This window comes from Anser cygnoides, chromosome 5 (assembly GCF_040182565.1).
Source record: "Anser cygnoides isolate HZ-2024a breed goose chromosome 5, Taihu_goose_T2T_genome, whole genome shotgun sequence".
NCBI lineage: Eukaryota > Metazoa > Chordata > Aves > Anseriformes > Anatidae > Anser > Anser cygnoides.
The window spans coordinates 8106093-8126867 of NC_089877.1; the positions used below are offsets into that span (position 1 = coordinate 8106093).

Sequence of the window (20775 nt, forward strand, 5' to 3'; positions counted from 1 at the left end):
CGGCGGCCGCAGCCCCGTCAGGGCCCGGGCCCGCGGGCAGGGCCCCGTCGCTCCTCCGGCCCCGGGGCCTCCCCCGGGACCCCTCCTGCCCGGCTCGGCCCCGTTCAGCCCGGAGCGGCGAGCGGGGGCCCCGCGCCCGGCCCCGCGCAGGCGGCCGTCGGGGGAAGGGGCGGCGAGCGGCGCGGAGGGCAGGCAGCGGCGAGTCTGTTAAGAGCCCATTTTGTGCTATCACGGAGCCGTGGCAGCTTCTCGGCGGGACCGGGGATGACAGTGCATGACGGCCGGGCAGCCCATTATCCCGCTCCTATTGAGGCGCCCTTTCACTCACATGCAAACTCCTTGGCAGAGTCGTTTGTCTCCTCATTGTACTTTATTTAAGAATGCAATGGTTGTCAGGGCTCTTATTCAATTTCAAGATACTTTATTGATGAGCTTTGACTTTTAGCACTTTTCACATGTCAAGAGAAGTCAAGTGTATGCGGCTACGACTTCATTTTATGCTTCGCGCGTTCATACTCGCCACTTTCCTCGGTGGCTCTTGGAATTTCTTTTTCCTGTCCCCTCTCCTTCTTCCCTTTCTCTCCCCCGGCCTCCCCCCGTCCCCTCCCCCTCGTCCCCGCCCGGCTCGCCCCAGCCGCCGGGGACACCCCGAGCTCGGGCTGGTGCTCCCAGTGTAACCTCAAATGCGTGCGCGGAGGGGTTGCTTTGGAGTGTACTGAGGTGTGTCCTAATGGTCCGGCATTCAGCACACGCACTTGTGGTGTGTGGTCAGAGCGGAGAAGTCATTTACTGACTTTCCCCCTCCGCCTCCGGCAGCCGGGGAAGGGGCTCCCTGGGCGCACAGGGGGGGGCCGGGGGGAGCCCCTCGGGCGGCCGGGCTCGGGGCGCTGCCGCGTCCCCCCCCGGCTCCTCTGCGGGGTCTTAAACAAATAATAAAAAAAAAAAAAAAAACCAACGGCAGCCCTCAGTCAACAAACGGCACGTGGGAGAAGTTTGCGAGTGTTTGGTAAAGGACTCTTGAGGCCCTTCACAAGAGCCCTCAGCACACAATTCCGCCGCCTGTTTGCTCTGCTCTCCGCCGGCCGGGGCTGGGGGGGCTGCGGGCGGCCGCTGGCTCCGGGCGGCGCCCGCCCTACAAAGCGCCTGTCTCCCAAATATTTATGTCTTTACCATTTGAATGTTATTTTCCCCTTATCTCCATTGTCGGACGGCGGCTAACTGTTTAAATGCAAATTGACCTTTCCCCCCCCCGCTCCGACCCCCTCCCGCCGGCCCCCCGGCCCCCTCCCCCAGCCCGACCTGGAAACGCGCCGCTCCCCTTCGCCGCTCCCCGCATTTTTGGGGGCCGGGGCCCGGCTCCGAGCTGCCGGGGGCGGCCCGGGGCGCTGGGCCCGGCCGGGCCGGGCCGGGGCCGGGCGGCGGCGGCGGGGCGGGGCGGCGGCGGCGGCGGAGCCCGTGCGGGCGGCGGGTGCGGAGCCGGGTGCGGAGCCGGGGCCGGTGCCGGGGCCGGGAGCCGGGCCCACGGCCCTGCTATTCAAACGGCTGGGCCAATTGAGCCGTGCCGGGCGCGGGGCGGCCAATGGGCGGCGGGGAGGCGATGGCGTCGCTTTGCATAAAGCAATATTTTGTGTGGGAGCGAGCGGAGCATTTGCATGTGCGGAGTGATTAGTGGGTTTGAAAAGCGAGCCCCGGCTCAGCCTCATTTCCCGCTCTGGTTAAGGCGCAGGGAGGAAGTGTTTTGCTGGAAGATGATGACAGAGGTCAGGCTTTGCTAATGGGCCAGTGAAGAGCAGTGGAGGCGAGGCAGAGAGCAAGGCACACATACATTAATACACTTGAACCATCACCAATCAGCATAGGTGTGCTCTGTCTCTCTCTCCCCACTTCACTCACACACTCTTTTATCTCTCGCTCTCCAGTCACTGACAGCCCATTTTATTGTCAATCTCTGTCTCCTTCCCAGGAATCCAAGATCACACAACCAGCAGCTTCACTGGAGAAAAACTATTTTGCTGGCAACTCTTTTTAAAGCGCCATCATTTCCAATCAGTGCGCTCTTAAACTATTGTCAGGAGCTTTGACAACAAGACAGGATGCCTCATAAAGGTGAGTCCGCTCATTTCTTCTCCCGGCTTCTCCTTCTCGCATTTTAATATTTAGGCAGGGCTCTCGCTCTCTCCTGCGCTCTCTCTCTCGTATTCCCATTTGCATTCCGGAGAGCTTCCCGGGGAACTTTCCAGCCCAGGAGCTCGCAAACTTTCTGCTTTCACACGAGCCCGTGTCCTCTGGAAAAGCTAAAGCATCTGACCGGGAAACCGGTGCCAACCCTCGCAGCAGCCCAGCAGCAGCAGCAGTTCCCACGTAGCACTTGCCGGGCAGGGAGACCACAGGCGCCGGTGTGTGTGTGTCTGCGCGCCGCTGCTGCCGGCACCCCCGCTCGCAGGCACGGGAGGGGCGGCGGGGCCGGGCCGGGCCGTGCCGTACCGGGCCGTACCGGGCCGTGCCGGGCCGTGCCGGGCCGTGCCGCGGGGCCCTGTGCCGCCCCCGCCGCGAGGAGGGAGGGAGGGAGGGAGGCGAGGACGGGCGCGGAGCGGCGGCTCCGGGTGCCCGGGGGCGGCCCCGGCGGCCGCTTTGTGCTGCGGGGCTCGGCCGGGGAAGGGGAGCCGGCCGCCGGGAGGACGGGGCGAAGCGGCGAGGAGGGAGAGGAGGAGGCGAAGGGCGGCCGGGGAGGTGCGCGGGGAAAGTCACCTCCTAGGCCGAGCGAGCCCGCAGGCGCGCTGCGCGGGGCGCCGAGTGGAGCCGAGGGGCTGTCAGCTCCCATCAGCCGCCCCGCATCTCCCCGCCTCGGCCCCGGGGCCGGCGGCTGCCCCGGCCCCAAGGCGGGACCGCCCGAGCGCCCCACGCAGCCCCGTCCTCCGCGGCGGCTCCCGGCCGCGGCCGGGCTCTGGGGGCCTTTGGGAAGCGCTGCGGATCGGATCCATCCGTCCGTCCTTTTTTTTTCCAAAAAAAGAGGTCTCGTTCATTCCTGCCACAGCGCCGTAACCCCCCCGGGGTACCCACGGGCCTGAGAGCCTCCGCTATAGCAAGGTCTTTTTTTTTTTTTTTTTCCTCCTCCAAGAAGTTGCGAACTCCTCGCCGTGCAAAAAACAGCTTCGCTCCCCTGACGCGCAACAATAAACTTGGTTCTTTTCCCCTCGCAAGTGCAATTGGAAAATCTGGATTTGAATTTAACCTTGTGACGCCTCGCACGGAACTGGTAAATCGAGACGCGGGGCAGGAATAATTTCTGGAAAGTTTAAAAACAAAGTTTCCCGAACGATTAAATGCACCTGGCAGATGCTGTTTTGGAAAACGACCACACCATCCTAGAGACGAAAAGTGATGGCATTTTCTCCGTCTTAGGGACATAAAATAATAAAAGTGGCCCTTGACAATAAATGTTTATAGCTGGTGACCTCTACCAACGCCTGATCGCAAACCGATTCGTTTTTATCTTTTTCTCATTTGCCCCGAGAACAGGAAACTTTGCCACCTGAACGTCCAGTTGTGCGTGTTTTCACCGGGAGAGGCGGAGAGGGAAAGAAAAAAAAAACCCTAGATCAGATTATATCCAGATTTTCAGATTACAAAACGAGCGGCGGATTAGGCCCGGCCTAATGGTGGAGCTTGCTGCCTCGGACACGGCACGCTGCATCCCAGGCGCTGCCGCGCCCCGCTGCCCTCCCGCCCCGCCCCGCTCCGCACCGCACCGCCCCGCACCGCTCCGCACCGCGCTGCCCCCGGCCGGGCACGGCTCTCGGCCCCGCGCCGCCTCTGGCTGCGGGTGCCCGGCGCTGGCGCTGCGCCTGCTCGGCGGCTCGCTTGCTCGAGCCGGGGGAGAGTTTGGGAGCACAACGTCCTGCCCCGCACCTCCTCTTACCTTGCTGAAGTACTCGGCTACGCTCGGCCTGCGCTGTGAAACGTTTTCGGCCGCGTTTGGGGGGTTGGGTTGTGTCGCGGCGTGCTTTTTGCCCCTTCTCCTAAATCCCCCCGTTGCCATTGCCGAGGTAGGAGCCGGCAGGGCTTTGGCTGGGAGCGCAGCCGCGGCTTTCTGCCTGCCTTCCCCGGCCCCGCAGGCCCCACGGTTATGAGTTGTGCGCTAAATACGCGAGGAAATCCTGCCCGAAGAAGTGGGGTTGCCGTGCGGTGTGTGTCTATGCAGACGTGTTCGGTGTATTAAAGGGATGGCTTCACGTTCGGTTCAGCCAGAGGAGATACTGCCACGTCTCCATTGAAGTACAGTGTAGCTTGCTCTGCTGCTAATCAGGTAGTTCTCCAAAGAGCAGTAAATATTTACCAGCTAAAGTCTTCATGCTGCGAGAAAGTACTTGTTTGATGTTTATTTTTATGGATTTAAGATTACTAAAAGCTACTTAATAAATTATACCGTGGCTAGTCCTGAATGGGGAAACGTGCCTCTTTGAATTCTCCATCATATGCAGGAAGAGTAAAATTAATATTCATTATAGGCGCAAAAGAAAGAGAATGAGTATTTTTAGGCTAAAAAAAAGGGAGAGAAAATGAAGGCTGCGACTATTTCATTATTTTACCTCCTTTTTTTTTAGCAACCCCCTTGAATGGGCTCTTTATTGTAATTGTCCCTCCCCAATTGAGCACCCCACTGAGCTGTTGTATCTTTTTACAACCCCTAACAACTCGCACCAGTAACACAATTACCGCCAGATATTTATAACGAGAAATTACTTTTCCATTTTCACCCGCGACGATTTCAGATAAATACATGGGGACGCATAAATAAATAAATAAGTGGCCCGGGGTGGGGGGGAGAGGGAGGGAAGGTGGGGAGAGGAGGAGAGAGGGAGTAAGGGAAGGAGGGGGGGAGAGGGGAAAAAAAAAAAAAAAAAAGGGCGATTGGGACTGTCCAGGCGCTGGGTCAAGGCAGGCACTAATGAAGGGAGAAGGGGCTTGTTTCTCTGCTCTTTGTAAGTTGGAGGGTTGTTGGTCCGTTTAGTTGGGAAGCTGCGCGGCCGGTTAAGGAGCCTGGGTTTCTGCACTCGGGGTTTGGGTAGAGGAGCAGAATGGAGGCCATTGTTCGCTTTCTGTAGGCTTTGTTTAACAGTTCTCACCCCCTCCTGTTCTTACTTTTTAAAGCAGTGAGGCGAGGTAGACAGCGTGTGTCACAGTACAGTGAAAAAGGGGAAGATCTAAAGACCAAAAAAGAAGTTAATCACGAGACGTGGAGTTTGGGGGAGAGAAAGTTGCTAGTGCCGCGGGGAGAGACAAATAAATAAATCGAAGAAATGCCCGGAGGTAAAAAATGGAGCCCCGCCGCCAGCGCGCAGGGCAGCCGGCGGAGCGGCAAGTGCGCGCAGGGCCCGCGCAGTGCCCGCCCTGCTGCGCTCCGCTGCGCTGCGCCCCTCTGCTCTGCTCTGCTCGGCTCGGCTCGGCTCTGCTCTGCTCTCCTTTTCTCTCCTCTCCTCTGCTCTGCTCTCCTCCCGGGCTGCGGCAGCGGCGGGGCCGGCCCCGTCCCGTCCCCGTCCCGTCCCGTCCCGCGGCGGGGCGCGCAGTGTCGCGGCGCACCTTCCCCGCGTCGCTCCGCACTTTTAATGTACTTCTTTTGCTTTGTCCTAGAGGGAAGACTTTAACTAGTGACACGCAGATGTGTGAGTCCCTAAATTGTATGAGAGGACAGTCCACCCCGCTCTCAGGCAAGTTTAAAAACCTGACTTCGGACTCTCTTTGTGCTTGCTGTTGCTCCCGTTAATGCACCACCTCAGCGAAGGGCATTACCGACGAGGCAATACGCCACCTGCATGCAATTAAAGCCAGAAGCCACTCGGCGCTTTGCTTTTCTTAAATTTTTGCGTGTGTAGGGATATACGCGTGTAGTTTTGCCTCGAGGCATAAAAGCCCCCGAAACCTTAAACTAATTGGGGAAGGCGTCTAAGGATAACAAAGTACGCCCGGGAGATGTTAGCTTAACCCTGTGTACTGCCTCCCCCTGATTAACGCCTATTTTATTGCTGATAGACTGCTATAGGCGAGCCCCGTGGGATACTGCTCTCTCAACCCACCATGCAGAACAGTAAGTGACTCCGCGCCCCTTCGCGGCCGCGGAGGGCAGGCGGGGCGGCCGCGGGCGCGCAGCAGCGGGCAGGGGAGGCGGCCCCGCCGCTGGGGAGCGGGGGCTCCGCCGCTGGGGCTCGGGGGCTCCGCGCCGCCCGCCCCGTCGGGGCGCGGGGGCCGGGCCGGGAGCGCGGTGGCGGCTCCAGGGCCGCGGGGTTGGCCTGGGTCGGGGCCCGGGCCGCTTGCCCACCTGCCCCGCACCGGGAGCCCCCCCTGCTAGGTGCGACGCCCCGCCGCCTCCCGGTTGCGCCGGTGCCCTTCGCGGGTCCGCGTTGGTTCGCCGTGCCCTTTTGTTGTCGCTGCTGGGGCCGGAGACCTCGGCGACGGGCCTGCGCGCAGCGGCGGTGGCGGAGGGGGTTTCTCGGAGCGGAGAGCGCTCAGACGACGCGCCAGAGCGCTGCCCCTGCTCCGGGGAACGGCCCCGCGCCCCGCTCCGGCCGACGGCGCTGCGGGGAAGCCGGCGGGGTGCGAGAGCGGGCGGCCGAGGTGCCACCGGGGCAGGCCCCAGGCGCCCCGCGATGCGCGTCTTCCGCGGGGTGCGCCCCGCACCGCCCCGCAGCGCGGCGGGGATGCGTGACCCCGCCGAAGCGATCTTGCGGGGTGGCGCATCCCCGGCGCGCGCCGGTGCGTGAGATGCGCGTTTCTTGCGCGGGTGGCGGCGGGAGGAGCGCAGGCTGCCCTGTGCGGGCCTTGCGCGGGCCTTGCGCGGGCCTTGCGCGGGCCGCTCAGCCCCGAGCCGCTGCGGCTGCGGGCCGCGGAGCTGTGCGGGACCTTCCTCCGGCGCTCTGCCGGCCCCCTTCGTCCCCTGCCGGGCCGGTGGCGAGCCGCCCTCCGCCAGGAGGCCTCTCGGGGGCTCGGGGGAGCCCCCAGCGGGGTGGCCGCGGCGCCGTCCGCGCGTGTCCGCGGGTTGCGTGCGCCCCGAGAGCGGCTCGGCCGGGCCGGGCCGGGCGGCGGCACCTGCGGGCGGCGGCGGCTGCCCTTGGCCGCGGCGTGCCGGGGGTGTATGGTAATGGGCATGCCTTCACTCGGCCGTGCGGGATCGCCACTGCAAAACGCAGAAAAGATATCATTCGGGTGAAGCCTTTATTTTGTTTAAAGGTCGCGGCGGGCTCTTCAGGCTTTGTGTTAATAACTCCTGGGTGTATATGGTGCAGAGCATCCAAATTGACACCATATGTTTTCCTATTAGATGACTAGCAATAGAGTACAAGGCGCATAATCATTGCCACTGGGCGAGATCTACACCGCTCTCCAGGGAAATTATATAATGATTAAGGCTTAACCTTTTAAGCGAAACTTTGATTTCGCTTTCTCCGCTGCCATTTTTTACGGTGGCGAGCGTCCCCCTGCAAACCGGCCACGGCGCTGCTGTGCCGCCCGGCCCTGCGCGCCTGCTCCCCGCCCGGGAGGGGGCCGGGGGGAGCCGCCGAGCCCCCGGGCCCCGGCCCTCCCCGCCCCCGGGCCGCCGCCCCCCGCGGGCCCGGCCCGGCCCGTCCGACGGGGCGCACGGCGGCACCGCCGGGCGCGGGCGGGGAGGCAGGAGGAGGAGGAGGAGGAGGAGGAGAGGAGGAGGAGGAGAGGAGGAGGAGGAGGAGGAGGAGGCGCGCCTCTCTCCCCGCGGCCGCCAAGGGATGCGAAGCCGCCGCCCGTGCTGCCGGGCCGGGGCGGCCGGACGGTAAATGACCCAGGCCGGGTGTCACTTCGAATCCATTGCGCGGGGAGCGCGCCCCCTCGGTCGTGTCCGCGCAGAGCCCCTGGCTACCTTAAACCGCAGCCTCCCTCGGAGGGAAAGCGAGTAGAGTTCAATCTAGTCTGAGTGATATCCAAATGCGGACAGAAAGGGTCGTTTTATCATGCTACTATTTGTCGTGACGATGCAATTTTCAAAAGCAGAGTACTGTCATAAAGTGACACGCCTGCCACAAGTGCTCCAACTGATCTTTTCAATTAGCCTTCCATGCATGATCCGGGGCGACTTCCGCCTATTTCCAGAAATTAAGCTCAAACTTGACGTGCAGCTAGTTTTATTTTAAAGACAAATGTCAGAGAGGCTCATCATATTTTCCCCCTCTTCTATATTTGGAGCTTATTTATTGCTAAGAAGCCTGGGCTCTTGGAGTCAATTTATCAGGAGGCTCCAAAGAGAGGAGAGCGGAGCGAGCGTAGCGCAGAGCTTCTCCAGGGAGACTTCCTCCAAAGCCTGGAGCTTCAGGTTGGGCATTTTCGAGGCAGCTCTTCGTTTGTTTTTGGCGAGGCGAGCTGCGTTTGTGCGGATGCAGAGAGGCTTTTTTTTTTCTTTCTTTCTTTTCCTTTTTTTTTTTTTTTTTTTTCCTGGCGGGGGGTGGGAAAACCAAAGCCAAGCGAGCCAGCGAACCGACCCAACCCGCTCCACCGCAGCACGTCCCGGGCTTTTGTCCGGGCTTCGGGGGGTTCTCCGCGGCCGCCGGTTTTGCCGACGGGGAGCGCAGGCTCGGGGAGCGCGGCTGTCGGGCGGCGGCGGGCGAGGACGGAGCGGGGGCGCGGAGCGGCGCGGAGCGGCGCGGAGCGGGCGCGCTCCCGGGGGGGGGGGCGTCGGGAGCGGAGGGTGCTATGGTGGGCGCTGTGCTTCCCGCAGGTCACAGCGGCGTGAACCAGCTCGGCGGGGTGTTCGTCAACGGGAGGCCGCTGCCCGACTCCACGCGGCAGAAGATCGTGGAACTCGCGCACAGCGGCGCGCGGCCCTGCGACATCTCCCGAATCCTGCAGGTGAAGGCGGCGGCGCCCCCGCTCCTCCCGCTGCCCCCTCGGCAGCGCCCGGCCGCCGCTGGCCGCGCTCCCCGCCGGCCCCCACACCCACCCACGTTCCAGCCTAATAAAGCGTCCGGCTGCTCACCTCCGCTGCCGCTGCGGCTAGACCTCGCCGTGCATATCTGTTCTCTCTGTATGCCTTTTGAAATACCTCTTAAAAACCTTTTTATTTATTTTTTTTTCCCGCCTGGTGATGACCCGCACTCTCGTTACAGTTAGCTCGCTGTAAGCAACCGAATTGTACGGCTCGGCAGGATTTCGGTTCCTCTCCTCCCCCTTCCCCCTGTATTCCCCCTATATTTACTTATGATTTTGTAAGATCTGTATGCATACGGCGTGGCTTACTGATTTCTTATTTTTACTTTTTTTTTTTCCTTTCTTTTTTTTTTTAATCCACCATCAAAAAACAACCCTCGAAGCCACCCTGTTTTAGCCCAGAATCTGTCTTTACAGACACTAACGCGATCTGGCGCAGCTCAGGGGTACGTTGTAAATGTAGGTCTCGATAACCCCTCACTCACCCCGTCCCCCGCAAGTACTCTGTCTGAGGACGATGGAGACTAGTCTGGCATAGCTATTGTTCGGATTTAAGGCATATTTTAAGATTAGTACTAAAGGAATTACGTTTTGACCATATTTTTTTTTCTTCCAAATGTTTTTAAAGTAGCACTTTTGTAGAGGGTAGGGCCACAAATGTAATTTTTTTAAGAAAAAAAAAAAAGACTCTCTAAGTAAGTTCTCATACCATTTAAGGTATATTTTTGTGTTATAGACCCATGCAGATGCAAAAGTCCAAGTGCTGGACAATCAAAACGTAAGCTTGTCATTGTTTAATGCATACTTAAACAATTTTATTTTTGTCTTGAAATTATTAATAATGTGATTTTCTGTCCGCTTCCCTATCCAGGTGTCGAATGGATGTGTGAGTAAAATTTTGGGCAGGTATTACGAAACTGGCTCCATCAGACCCAGGGCAATCGGAGGTAGTAAACCGAGAGTAGCGACTCCAGAAGTTGTAAGCAAAATAGCGCAGTATAAACGAGAGTGCCCCTCCATCTTTGCGTGGGAGATTCGAGACAGATTACTATCAGAGGGGGTCTGTACCAACGATAATATACCCAGTGTAAGTTCATGAAAAAAAACCTTCCTGTGTGCTGTGTACAATGCTGGGTAGCTGTAGCGAGCCTCTGCTTCCTTTGTTTTGATATCAGCTGAGAGGATAGCAGGTTCACATCATTTGCATGTGGCAGGGTCAGACGCATTTTTTCATACAGAATCTGACAAATGCCTTTAAGGAGGGGAAAAAAAAAAAAAAAAAAAAAAAAGCAAACCGCGGTCACCCCTGCGCCTGGCGCCTCAGGACTGCGAGCATCAGTGGAAGCCATCACTCTGCTTCTGCAGGGCTGGGGCCGGGGCTTCTTCGCTCGGTCCGTCCGTCTGTCCGCAGCTCCGGCGGCCGCGGCGCGGAGGGGCGCGGGGGCTGCGCGGGTGGCTCGGGGGGAGCGCGCTACCGCCCTACCATTGCCTTTCTGTCCTCTGCCTTGCAGGTGTCGTCGATAAACAGAGTCCTACGCAACCTGGCTAGCGAAAAGCAACAGATGGGTGCCGACGGGATGTACGACAAGCTAAGGATGCTGAACGGGCAGACGGGGACCTGGGGAACCCGGCCCGGCTGGTACCCCGGCACCTCGGTACCCGGGCAGCCCGCCCAAGGTAAGGCACCGCCCGGCCTGGCGCGGCTCGGCTCGGCTCGGCCTCGGCTCCCCTCCCGGGCTCCCCTCCCGGTCCCCCGGCCGCCCGCTGCGGTCCACAGGCAGCCCTCTGCCGGGGGCACCCGGCGCTTGCCTCCCTCCGCCGCCTCCGCGGGAGGCCGTGGGGACCCGTGGGGACCCGTGGGGACCGTGGGGACCGTGGGGACCCGTGGGGACCCGTGGGGACCGTGGGGATCGTGGGGACCCGTGGGGACCCGTGGGCAGGAGGTGCCGCCCAAGCCGGCTCCGCGCTCCCCGGCCGGCACCGGAGCCTGGCGGGCTGGCAGAGCGGTAGCTGTCTCCGTCGGGCTGATCGTGGTTCCTCCTCGATGGGCCCGGAACAACTTGGTAAATATAGGAAACTGTTTATCCTGAAGATTAATAGGTATTTGTTGTAGGAATGACAAGGGGATAATATGAAGGATAATGGGATGTTACGTTACATACTTAAGATGGTTAATGGCTTCTTTTTGAATACGGGCTCTGTTGAGGCTCGGCTCTCCCCGGCTGTGGTCATTCCTTTAGAAGAGGTGTCTATATACAACAACCTGCTTTTTGTTTTCACCCCGCAAGGAAAAAAAAAATCAGTAACAGTGTGCGGAATATCTGGTACAAAGGATGTTTCTGTCACACGCAAGAATTTGTTATGGGAACAATTCTGTCGCTATGTAATTGCTCATTAGAGATCGTTTTGTTTCTCATTAAGGCGACATGAATAAGCGTCTAGTTGAAGGAGACAGCTGTAGAAATGTTCCACAGGAGACCTCTGGACACGATATGGCACCGCTTGCCAATTAGACATGTCAGTTTTAAGAGAAGAAAACAATCTATGAAGGACACTAGAAAGATAGAGCGGAGCCCCCTGTCCCCCCCGCCCCCACTTTTTTTTTTTTTTTTTAAATTATTATTATTATTTTTTTTCCCCCCGTTTCGGCCCGGGGTCCCCCCGCGGAGCCGGGCCAGCCCCGGCCGGCAGCCGCCTCGCCCGGCCCCGCTCCCTCGGCCCCACCTGGCCCGGCCGGGCCCCCCCGCGCCCAGCCCCGGAGCCCCGGAGCCGGTCCGGCCGCCCCCCTTTCCCTCTGCCGCCCTTCCCTCGGCGGGTGCGGAGCCGTGCGCGGTCTCCTTTGGGCAGCGCGGTCCCGGGGAGGGGGTCCGGGACCCCCCCGACCCTCCCGACCGCCCCCAAAATCGGGCTGCGGGGCGCAGCCGGGGCTGGCGGGGGGGGGGGGGGGGGGGGCGGGCAGGCACTCAAGCCGCCCGGCCCGCCAAATTAAAATTAATAAAATGGGTTTCCTCTGGAATATTCATGCTCCCTCTAATGCTTTTCCCTCGCAGGGGTATGTTGCTGGATTTTAAGAGTCCATTACTCAAAAAGCATAAGGCGAGGTTAGGTCTCAGAGGGGTACAAATATGGTCTCAATCTGATAAACGCCATGCAGCAGTGAATAAAATAATGGATACATGAGGGCTGACAGAACAAAAAGAGACATCTCTATCCAGGAGAAATTCTCCAGTGATTTAGTGGTTTTAGGGATCACCGAGACACTGTTTCTTATCTTTTTTTTTCTTTCCTCCCTCTCTTATAAGACTAAAGCCTTCTATAGGATTTAGACACTTTCTCTTTCAACAGATGCTACAATGTTTTGATCCCAGCTCTATAGCTGAGAGGTGCCGCAATTGGTTTGCTATCTTTTTTTGCTTGTTTTCCGCCTCACTGATTAAGACACTAAGAAACTAAGGAATGATTTTATTTCCCAGCGTCTTTTTTTTTTTTTTTTTTTTTTTTTTTTCTTCCAGGAAACAAATCCTATACCCAGCGTCAGATGGTCTGGCTATAGGATAATAGGGATGGACATTCACTCGCTTTCTTACGGATTAGGTCTGGAAGGTGGAACAGCCCTATTGAGATCGCTCCTTTTAGGGGCTTCTTAAAAAAAACTCCCCCCCCCCAAAAAAAAAAAAAAAAAAGGAAAAAAAAAAAGAAAAAAAAAAGAGGGGCTCCTAAGGAGACATCTCAATAGTCCGGCGCAGGTTTTTAAGGCCCCGTAAGCGACTTCGCGTCCAGGTGAAACTCGTAGCGCCCGTTCGGGGCGGCGGGAAGCGCACCGGGAGGGGGCTGCGCAAGTCCCCGGGAAAGGGGGCTCGGGGCGGCCGGGCTCGGGGCGAGCCCCGACGGCGCGGGGGGCAGCGGCCGTCCCCTGCGCCCCCCGCGCCCCCGGCGCCCCCGGCGCCCCCGGCGCAGCGCCCCGCGGCCCGGCGCGGACAGTGATGGATGAGGCCGGTGGCGGAGGTTACGCGGCGGCCCCCGCCCCGGGCGGCCGCGGCCCCCGGCGCTGCCACCAGCGCTTGGCAGGGCGGCTGCCCCGCCGCGACGGCGCTCCCCGGGCCCGGCGGCTTTGTGTGCCCCTGAAAGGCAGCCCCCGGCTATTCACCCGCCGCCGGCCGCCTCAATGGGGCTGCGGCCGCCCATATGGTGACCACTGCCGCTGAATCCCTGTGTTTAAATGGGGGAGAAAGTTCGGGTTTTAAAACATTTCAAAGTGGTTGAAAGGGTCCCACCAGATCCTGTCACAATTCCCCCCGAGCTTTGAAGGCCGGGGCCATTGTTAGCCGATTATAAATGATATTACTTTAAAGTTGATTTCCCACAATATTTAAAGGATGTAGCGGGAGTGTTGCTATTTATTTTTGGCGTAACTTTTCAAGGGAATTAGCATAAGTAGCCCATGCGCCCCTCGCTCCGTCTCCCCTTTTATGCCACATCAAAACGGCTTGGAAAATACGCCGTGAAAGGAGCGGGGGAGCTCCTTCGGGGACGGCGACTTCGCCGCTCCCCGGCGAGCGGCCCGCGGGGCCCCGGGGCGCGCTGCGCGGCCACCCCGCGCAGGATGCGCGCAAGCCCTGCGCGCCCCGCGGCAGCCGGCGCAGGGAAGCGGCGGAGATGCCCTCGGTGGAGGCGCGCCGCCGAGCGCCCTGCCAAGCGCTCAGCTGCAGAGGAGCACGTTCAGCCAGTTAGCGAACTCGCTACTATTTCTTTTAAAATTACACGTTAAAATTTTAAAAGAAATCTTACTTTTCTCTGGTGCAACACATTACAAAGAATGGACAGTCCTTTTATCTAAATATAAAATTCCATTTTCAGCAATTATAGCCTGTTCTTGGTGATGATATAATTACAGCTGTGCTCAGTAATAGGTGTCAAGGCAATGCACACTCATACAATAGTTGAATAAAACTGCAGAACAATGCAGGCACTTCTAAATTCACAACCTTTAAAATGAAATTGACTGTGCAGAATTCAAATAAAAACTGGATAAATATTTTTTAAAAAAGATTACAAGCTTGGTTTGGTTTCTTAATAGCATTTTCTGCAAACCTATCAACATCTAATTGATTAGATAGGAATTACTGATTATAGATAATCTGAAATACTGAACATCACTATTTTAAATATAGCAATAGGTAAATAAATTCAGCAGGCAGAGGAGACTGCCACGGCACTTCAGCAGCGATTCGGATAAAGAATCACTTTCAGGGGAAGGGATTTTTACGCAGGTTTTATTCCAGAGGAAAAATGAAACGAAGTTTAGACCAGGCGATTGCAATTCTTCATCTCTAATGTTTACGATAGCACTGGAAAATGAAACGTTCCCATGTTACCCGTGTCGTTAGTGCGGTATCACTTTGATACCCGAGATGGTTTTAAGAAAGGGTGTCGGCAAACGTGGCCGAACTTGCCCCCACTTGCATTATTTCTGCGATAGGAACCTTAAAACAGGGGTACGGGCGTTTCAGTTTCCTCCTCTCCTTTCCGCAGACGGCTGTCCGCAGCAGGAGGGAGGAGGGGAGAACACGAACTCCATCAGCTCCAATGGGGAAGATTCAGATGAGGCCCAGATGAGACTTCAGCTGAAAAGAAAGCTGCAGAGAAATAGGACATCCTTTACCCAAGAGCAAATCGAAGCCCTTGAGAAAGGTGGGTGACATTTGCCTGTGACTGAAGCAGGAGAGAAAAGCAAAATGCGCACTGGCTACAGAAAGAGCTAAACAGAAGCGTGGCATTCACGTGCCTTATATGGATATGCGATAAGATATGAAGATATTATACGATAGGGTGTTAAGATATATGTTTATATCTTAAATCCGTGGCTCCCTCCGTGCTATTTTATTCATCACGCCCCAGACGTCCTTCAACGGCTGTGATACGCAAGGAGAAGCTGTAGAAAGGTTTTCAAAGGGAAGTGTGTGCGGCACAGCTCCCAGCGCCGCACCAGTGTTGCGTCCCAGGCTGCTCTCTTGTCCCTGCCCGGGTGTGGGGACAAACCTCCTCCCGCCGACGGTGCCCGTGGCTCCGGCAGGGCGAGGGCCAGGCAGCCGGTGCTGGCAGCAGTGCTCGGTGCCAGCCCCTCATCTGTCTGTCCCCGGCGCTGCTGCTGCCCGGGGCTGGCAGCGGGTGCCCTTTTCCCTGACCCTGCCTGGGTGCACCCTCCTGCGACCCAGTGCGGCTCTCTGTTCTGATTTTCTGCTGTTATTTAGCCATGTGCCACTTCGCTTCTTGGTGACGGGGTCAGAGCTGCCCCGGGGAACCCCTCAGCAGGGGCAGAAGCCCCATACCCTGTTCGGCACTTCTCGGGAGAGGCCAGCATCGCTCCCAGCCCTGCCCGTCCCCCAGTAGGCAAGGTGTCCTGCCCAGCACACGCACGCAGGCGGGAGGCTCAGCTTCGCTCTTGCAGTGGCGTTTCTTACAGGCTCCGAGAGCAACAGCAGTGCCAGAACAGTTGTGACTCGACCAGCAGCTGCGTTAAATCTTTACGACTCATGCAACAATATTTTCCTCTGCAGAATTTGAGAGGACCCACTACCCCGATGTGTTTGCAAGAGAGAGACTAGCTGCTAAAATAGACCTGCCTGAAGCAAGAATACAGGTACAGAGTTGCTGTGTAATTATCGCTATTATTGTTCTTGTTATTACCATTCCGATTTCTTATGACTGGCTGCTCAAAGCACGGGGCTGCCACTGTTTACAGTCGGGTATTTGGCCATCTCCTCCTTCAGGAAAATAACAGCAGATGGGGTTTGCTTTAGGATGCTGCTTCATGACAGGGCGAGGCAGCCTTGTACCAGCGCTGCCTTGGGGTACCTGGAGGAGCCCACAAGCCCCTCACCTTGTCGGCTCACTCATGCCTCCAAAATGCTGTGCTTCCAGGTGTGGTTTTCTAACAGAAGGGCCAAATGGAGAAGGGAAGAGAAGCTGAGGAACCAGCGAAGACAAGCCAGCAACACTCCCAGCCACATTCCCATCAGCAGTAGTTTCAGCACAAGCGTTTACCAGCCGATCCCGCAGCCAACCACCCCCGGTAATGCAGCGAATCCACCCTCTTGGGACAGTCAGACTCTGGGACTGTGTCGCCGTGCGTAATGTGCTTGAACTAATGTTTTCATCTATCTGTCTATTCTATTATAGTTTCCTCTTTCACATCAGGTTCCATGTTGGGCAGGACGGACACGGCGCTCACAAACACGTACAGCGCGCTGCCGCCCATGCCCAGCTTCACCATGGCCAACAACCTGCCTATGCAAGTGAGTCTGGCACTGCTGTGCCCGCGCTTGGGGGGCTCCTGCCTGCTGGGGCAGGCGGGAATGTGGGGGTTCCTCCTCCGTGGTGTTTTGCGGGGGTTATGAGCCCGAAACGCGCTGCGGGGAAACTGGCACCAAAAACGGATGCCCTCTTTTGGAGAAGGCACAAGGAGAGGGCACTGTGAGTGCTGGTGCTCAGATGAGCCCCCCTGCAGGATCTCAGAATTGCGAGGCAACAGATCTGGCGTAAAAAAGAACCTTTTGGGGCAAAAAACCCCGCCCCGCGGTTAACCCATGGAGTGCAGTGGCGCGGCGTTGGGACCGCCACCTGCGTGCACTGCCAGAGGGACGCAGTCCTCCTGCTTAGGTGCTGCAGCGGCGGCGGCGCGTTAGGAACACCTGAGAGAGGGGAGGATGTGATTAGCATCAGTGGTTATGCTAGCTAAGCCAGAATTGCAAGAGCTGTCAATCCTCATGCCTGAAAGCATTAGCTGATCACCAGCTGGGTTAGGAAGAAATCTATTCCTTTGGGGTCTGTTTCTATAGACCTTTCAGATGCAAAATTCCTCCTTTTTTAATGGTGGGGTTGGCCTAGGAAGGTGCTGGCCAATTACGGGAGTTTTGCAGCTTTGTCTGAAGCACACAGCATTGACCACTGCTGGAGACAGGCGAGCCGATTAGAGAGCCTGACTCCTTCGCTGCGGCAATTACCATGTTACTAATTGCTGAACCAAAATTAACCAAATAAAGTTAGAGTCTCTCAAGTTCAGGGAAAGAAATCATGTCGGTTAAGTTGTTATTTCGTGATACTGGAGGCTGGCAGCGTGGCTCCCGGCGGGCTGAGAGCGGATGACAAAGGATCAAAGGGCTGATCCGAGGGGCTCTGGGCATAGCTGCAGCCCCCGCCGCACGCGGCCGGGCAGCGACTGTGGTGCCTGAGCCCCTGGCAGCTCCCGTGGCCGTGGCCGCGTGATGACCACGTCGGGGCAGGGGGCTTGGTGTTGGACCTCCAGCATCCCCCCCTGCAGGGGTGCAGCTAGAGCAGTTCCCCCCCGTCCCGTGTTTGCGTATTTCGCTGGTGAGGCCGTCGGGATTTCCGTAGCCGGGGCGCATCTGGCCGTGCAGGTGGAAGAAATGCGTGCAGGCATGTCGGGTCTCGTGCTCCTGGAACAGGAGTTGCACAGCTCCATGTCCCCTTCTTGTGCCACATCGCCCGGGTTTGCTGTGCCCTGATGGGGCTGCCCCAGCCCTGCCTCCTCCCTGGCACCCGCTGCCTGTCCTGCCCCCGGCTCAGGGTGTTTCGGGGCTGGGAGTTTGGGTCAGTGGGGATGCTGGGCCACCCGGGGCACAGGGTGCATGCACGTGGGGCTGGGGCGAGTGCAGCTCGCAGCGGGCAGCTCGATGTCCAGATCAGCACACATCTGTGTGTGTGCCTGTATGCACGCGCGTGTGCAACACGCTCACAGCTGCAGGGCTGACCTTGTGCAACTGGCAGTGAGTTTCAGTTCTACCACCCGTAGTGTTTAGCTGCAGCAGTAAAGGCGAGGCAGGGTGCTAGCCCCGCACTGTCTCGGACTGCAAGTAGCACGGGCCCTCCTTCCACTGCACAAGTAGAAAGAAGGCTCCAGGCCCTTGGCTTAGATACATAACACCGTGTTTAGCATCCACATGTAGCGACTGGCCCTCTGAGCCCATCTGACCATCCGTATCATCTCTGTAGAGCAAGGAGCTGTGGGAAAGGGCTTGTCTGCGAGTAGGGCTTTATGTGTGGGCACCCAAGTTTGAGAACCCGCAGCTCATTCTGGCTTGCGTGGAGGAAATGCCTGCCCATGCCGCTCGCTGGCCAGGAGCTTAACGTGGCTTTGTGCCTCGGTGGACGCTTAACGCTGTTCTGTCCTTTGCTGCCGCAGCCCCCAGTACCCAGCCAGACCTCCTCCTACTCTTGCATGCTGCCCACCAGCCCATCGGTGAACGGCCGGAGCTATGACACCTACACCCCCCCGCACATGCAGACACACATGAACAGCCAGCCGATGGGCACCTCTGGCACCACTTCCACAGGTGAGTGGCCCCGCGCCCCCGGCTCGCCTGCGCCGGGGGGGTCTCGCAAGCCTTGGCCGTGGGTTCGGCAGCTCAGGAATCCCGTGCCCAGGCTGCCAGGGAAGGGTAGAGGAGAGACGACAGGTTAATGGACTTCCCGTTCCAATAGCTGGAGGGTGAAAAGCTCCTCGTCGAGGCCCCAGTCCTGCACAGCCCTCAGGGCATGCCTGAACGCTAGCGCTGTACAGCAGCATTTGCTGCAGCATGAAATATCAGCGCAGCCATGCATGCCATGAGGTTAAATGCATTTGAAAGCGTTTGCGGGACTGAGCGTGTCTCTACCATGTCTGTGTCAGAGGCTGTTTTTTGCTAAGGGTTTGAAGTTATCTAAGAGGCAGGTAAACTGCAGAAATAATGACCTGCGTTAAGAAGGCACAATAGGGTAATAAAGGGTAAGCGTCAGCATAACCAGGAGCAAGCTAGGCACGTTTAAGAAAATGGAAATGCTCAGTGTATTTTGGGCCAAATTCCCAACTGATACAAATGAGCTGAGGCTGTGCCATTTATCCCAACGCGTGACAGTTTATTCATAACAACAACTCAGTCAGACGTGCACAGGTTTTTAAAATAGCCCCCCCTGGCATCCCCAACCTGATTCTGCAGGTTGGTAGACGGCGAGGTTTCATACTCATAAATCTGAAACAGGAGAGCAAAAATTGTGCTATGTATAGAAAAACTAAAATATCCATTTTCCCACTCAATTTTCAGGTCTCATTTCCCCTGGAGTGTCAGTTCCAGTTCAAGTTCCTGGCAGTGAACCTGATATGTCTCAATACTGGCCAAGATTACAGTAAAACATGTGTTAATTCTGTAAATGACTATATGGACAACAGTTGGATGTTCAGCAGTATTTTCTAAAGGAAGAATGGCTCTCAGAGTACTTCTGTACTGCAACTGTGCCCTATGCTGTAACACATGGAAAAGACTTTAACATGGACCTTTGTACACTGAAGGCATTATATCGGTTGGAACAAATCTTCATTTTGGTATCCAAACTTTTATTCATTTTGGTGTATTATTTGTAAATGGGCATTTGTATGTTATAATGAAAAAAAAGAACAATGTAGACTGGATGGATGTTTGATCTGTGTTGGTCATGAAGTTGTTTTAAGAAAAAAAAAAGAAAAGGAAAAAAAAAAGAAGCCATGATCAACAAGCTTTGCCACGAATTTAAGAGTTTTATCAAGATATATCGAATACTTCTACCAATCTGTTCATAGATTATGGATTGATGTTCCAAGTTTGTATCATTCCATTGCATATAATTAAACCTGGAACAATACGCACTAGATTTATGTAAGAAAAATATCTGTTGGTATTTCCAAAGGTTGTTAACGGATGAAGCTATGTGCAAACAAGGGTTAAGAGAGAACTTCGATGAAGAAAAGAGTTTGATAGATAAAAGGTAGATTGTGTCTTCGATATAATCCAATTTGTTTTATGTCGAAATGTAAGTATTTGTCTTCCCTAGAAATCTCCCAGAATGATTTCTATAATAAAGTTAATTTCATTTATATTTGACAAGAATATTCTATAGATGTTTTATACACATTTTCATGCATCATACGTTTCTTTTTGGTCGGCAAAAGTTAATTGTTCTTAGATATAGTTGTACTACTGTTCACAGTCCAATCATTTTTGTGCATCTAGAATTCATTCCTAATCAATTAAAAGTGCTTGCAAGAGTTTTAAACTTAAGTGTTTTGAAGTTGTTCACAACTACATATCAGAATTAACCATTGTTGATTGTAAAAACCATGCCAAAGCCTTTGTATTTCCTTTATTATACTATTTTCTTTTTAACCTTATAGTGTGGTGTTGCAAATTTTGTTACTGTGTTAGGTTACCCTTACCGAGTTTTATTTTGAGTTTATTTTCTGTTTGCAGTAAGGAGGGTTCTCACGAGCCGTCTTTATAGACCTTCAGCACTTCCACCAGCCTGTAATTTGGGCTAACAAAAAGAAGATAGGTTCATGTCTCTAATTGCAGTTAGGGAGCAGGAGGAGGCTGTTTATTTAGCCCAGGTTTCTGGGGATGCTCTAAATGAACTCCAGAGACAAGCAGGATTTCCAGCAGCGAGTTTGAATTGTGCCAGGCTGTGGCGGAGAAGCGATACGCGTGCGCCTATCTGCTGTATACGTGACGTCCGTAGGGACACGTATGTGCACAAATATACATTCCCGCCTTCTAAAAATGGTTTTTGTAAGGATGTTTAAGAAAAAAAACAGCTGTGTTTTTAACAAGCTCTTTGGGAGAGTGAATACCATCCCTTTATATCACCACACAGCACAATCTTAGTGTAATTTTCCATTGAACTTGTAACCTGGTTAATACCTCAATGCGCTTTGTGTGAGGGTTGTTAGTGTGGGCGTGGGTGGAGAGCTGCATGTCAAGGAATAATGAGAGAAGACAAATCAACAGGCAGCAACAATGC

General features: G+C 56.1%; 1 protein-coding gene across 1 annotated transcript; it reads left to right on the plus strand.

The window, feature by feature from the left end:
• The first annotated feature begins 1720 nt into the window (after nt 1-1720).
• Nucleotides 1721-19747, plus strand: PAX6 (paired box 6). Its single transcript, XM_066998244.1, is given in 16 exon segments — nt 1721-1859; nt 1964-2106; nt 5632-5708; nt 6031-6085; nt 8212-8314; nt 8317-8338; nt 8741-8871; nt 9686-9727; nt 9821-10036; nt 10461-10626; nt 14482-14640; nt 15507-15589; nt 15871-16021; nt 16129-16244; nt 18152-18302; nt 19050-19747. Coding segments are annotated over 14 exon segments (1530 nt in total). The 5' UTR covers nt 1721-1859; nt 1964-2106; nt 5632-5659; the 3' UTR covers nt 19136-19747.
• The last annotated feature ends 1028 nt before the right edge of the window (nt 19748-20775 follow it).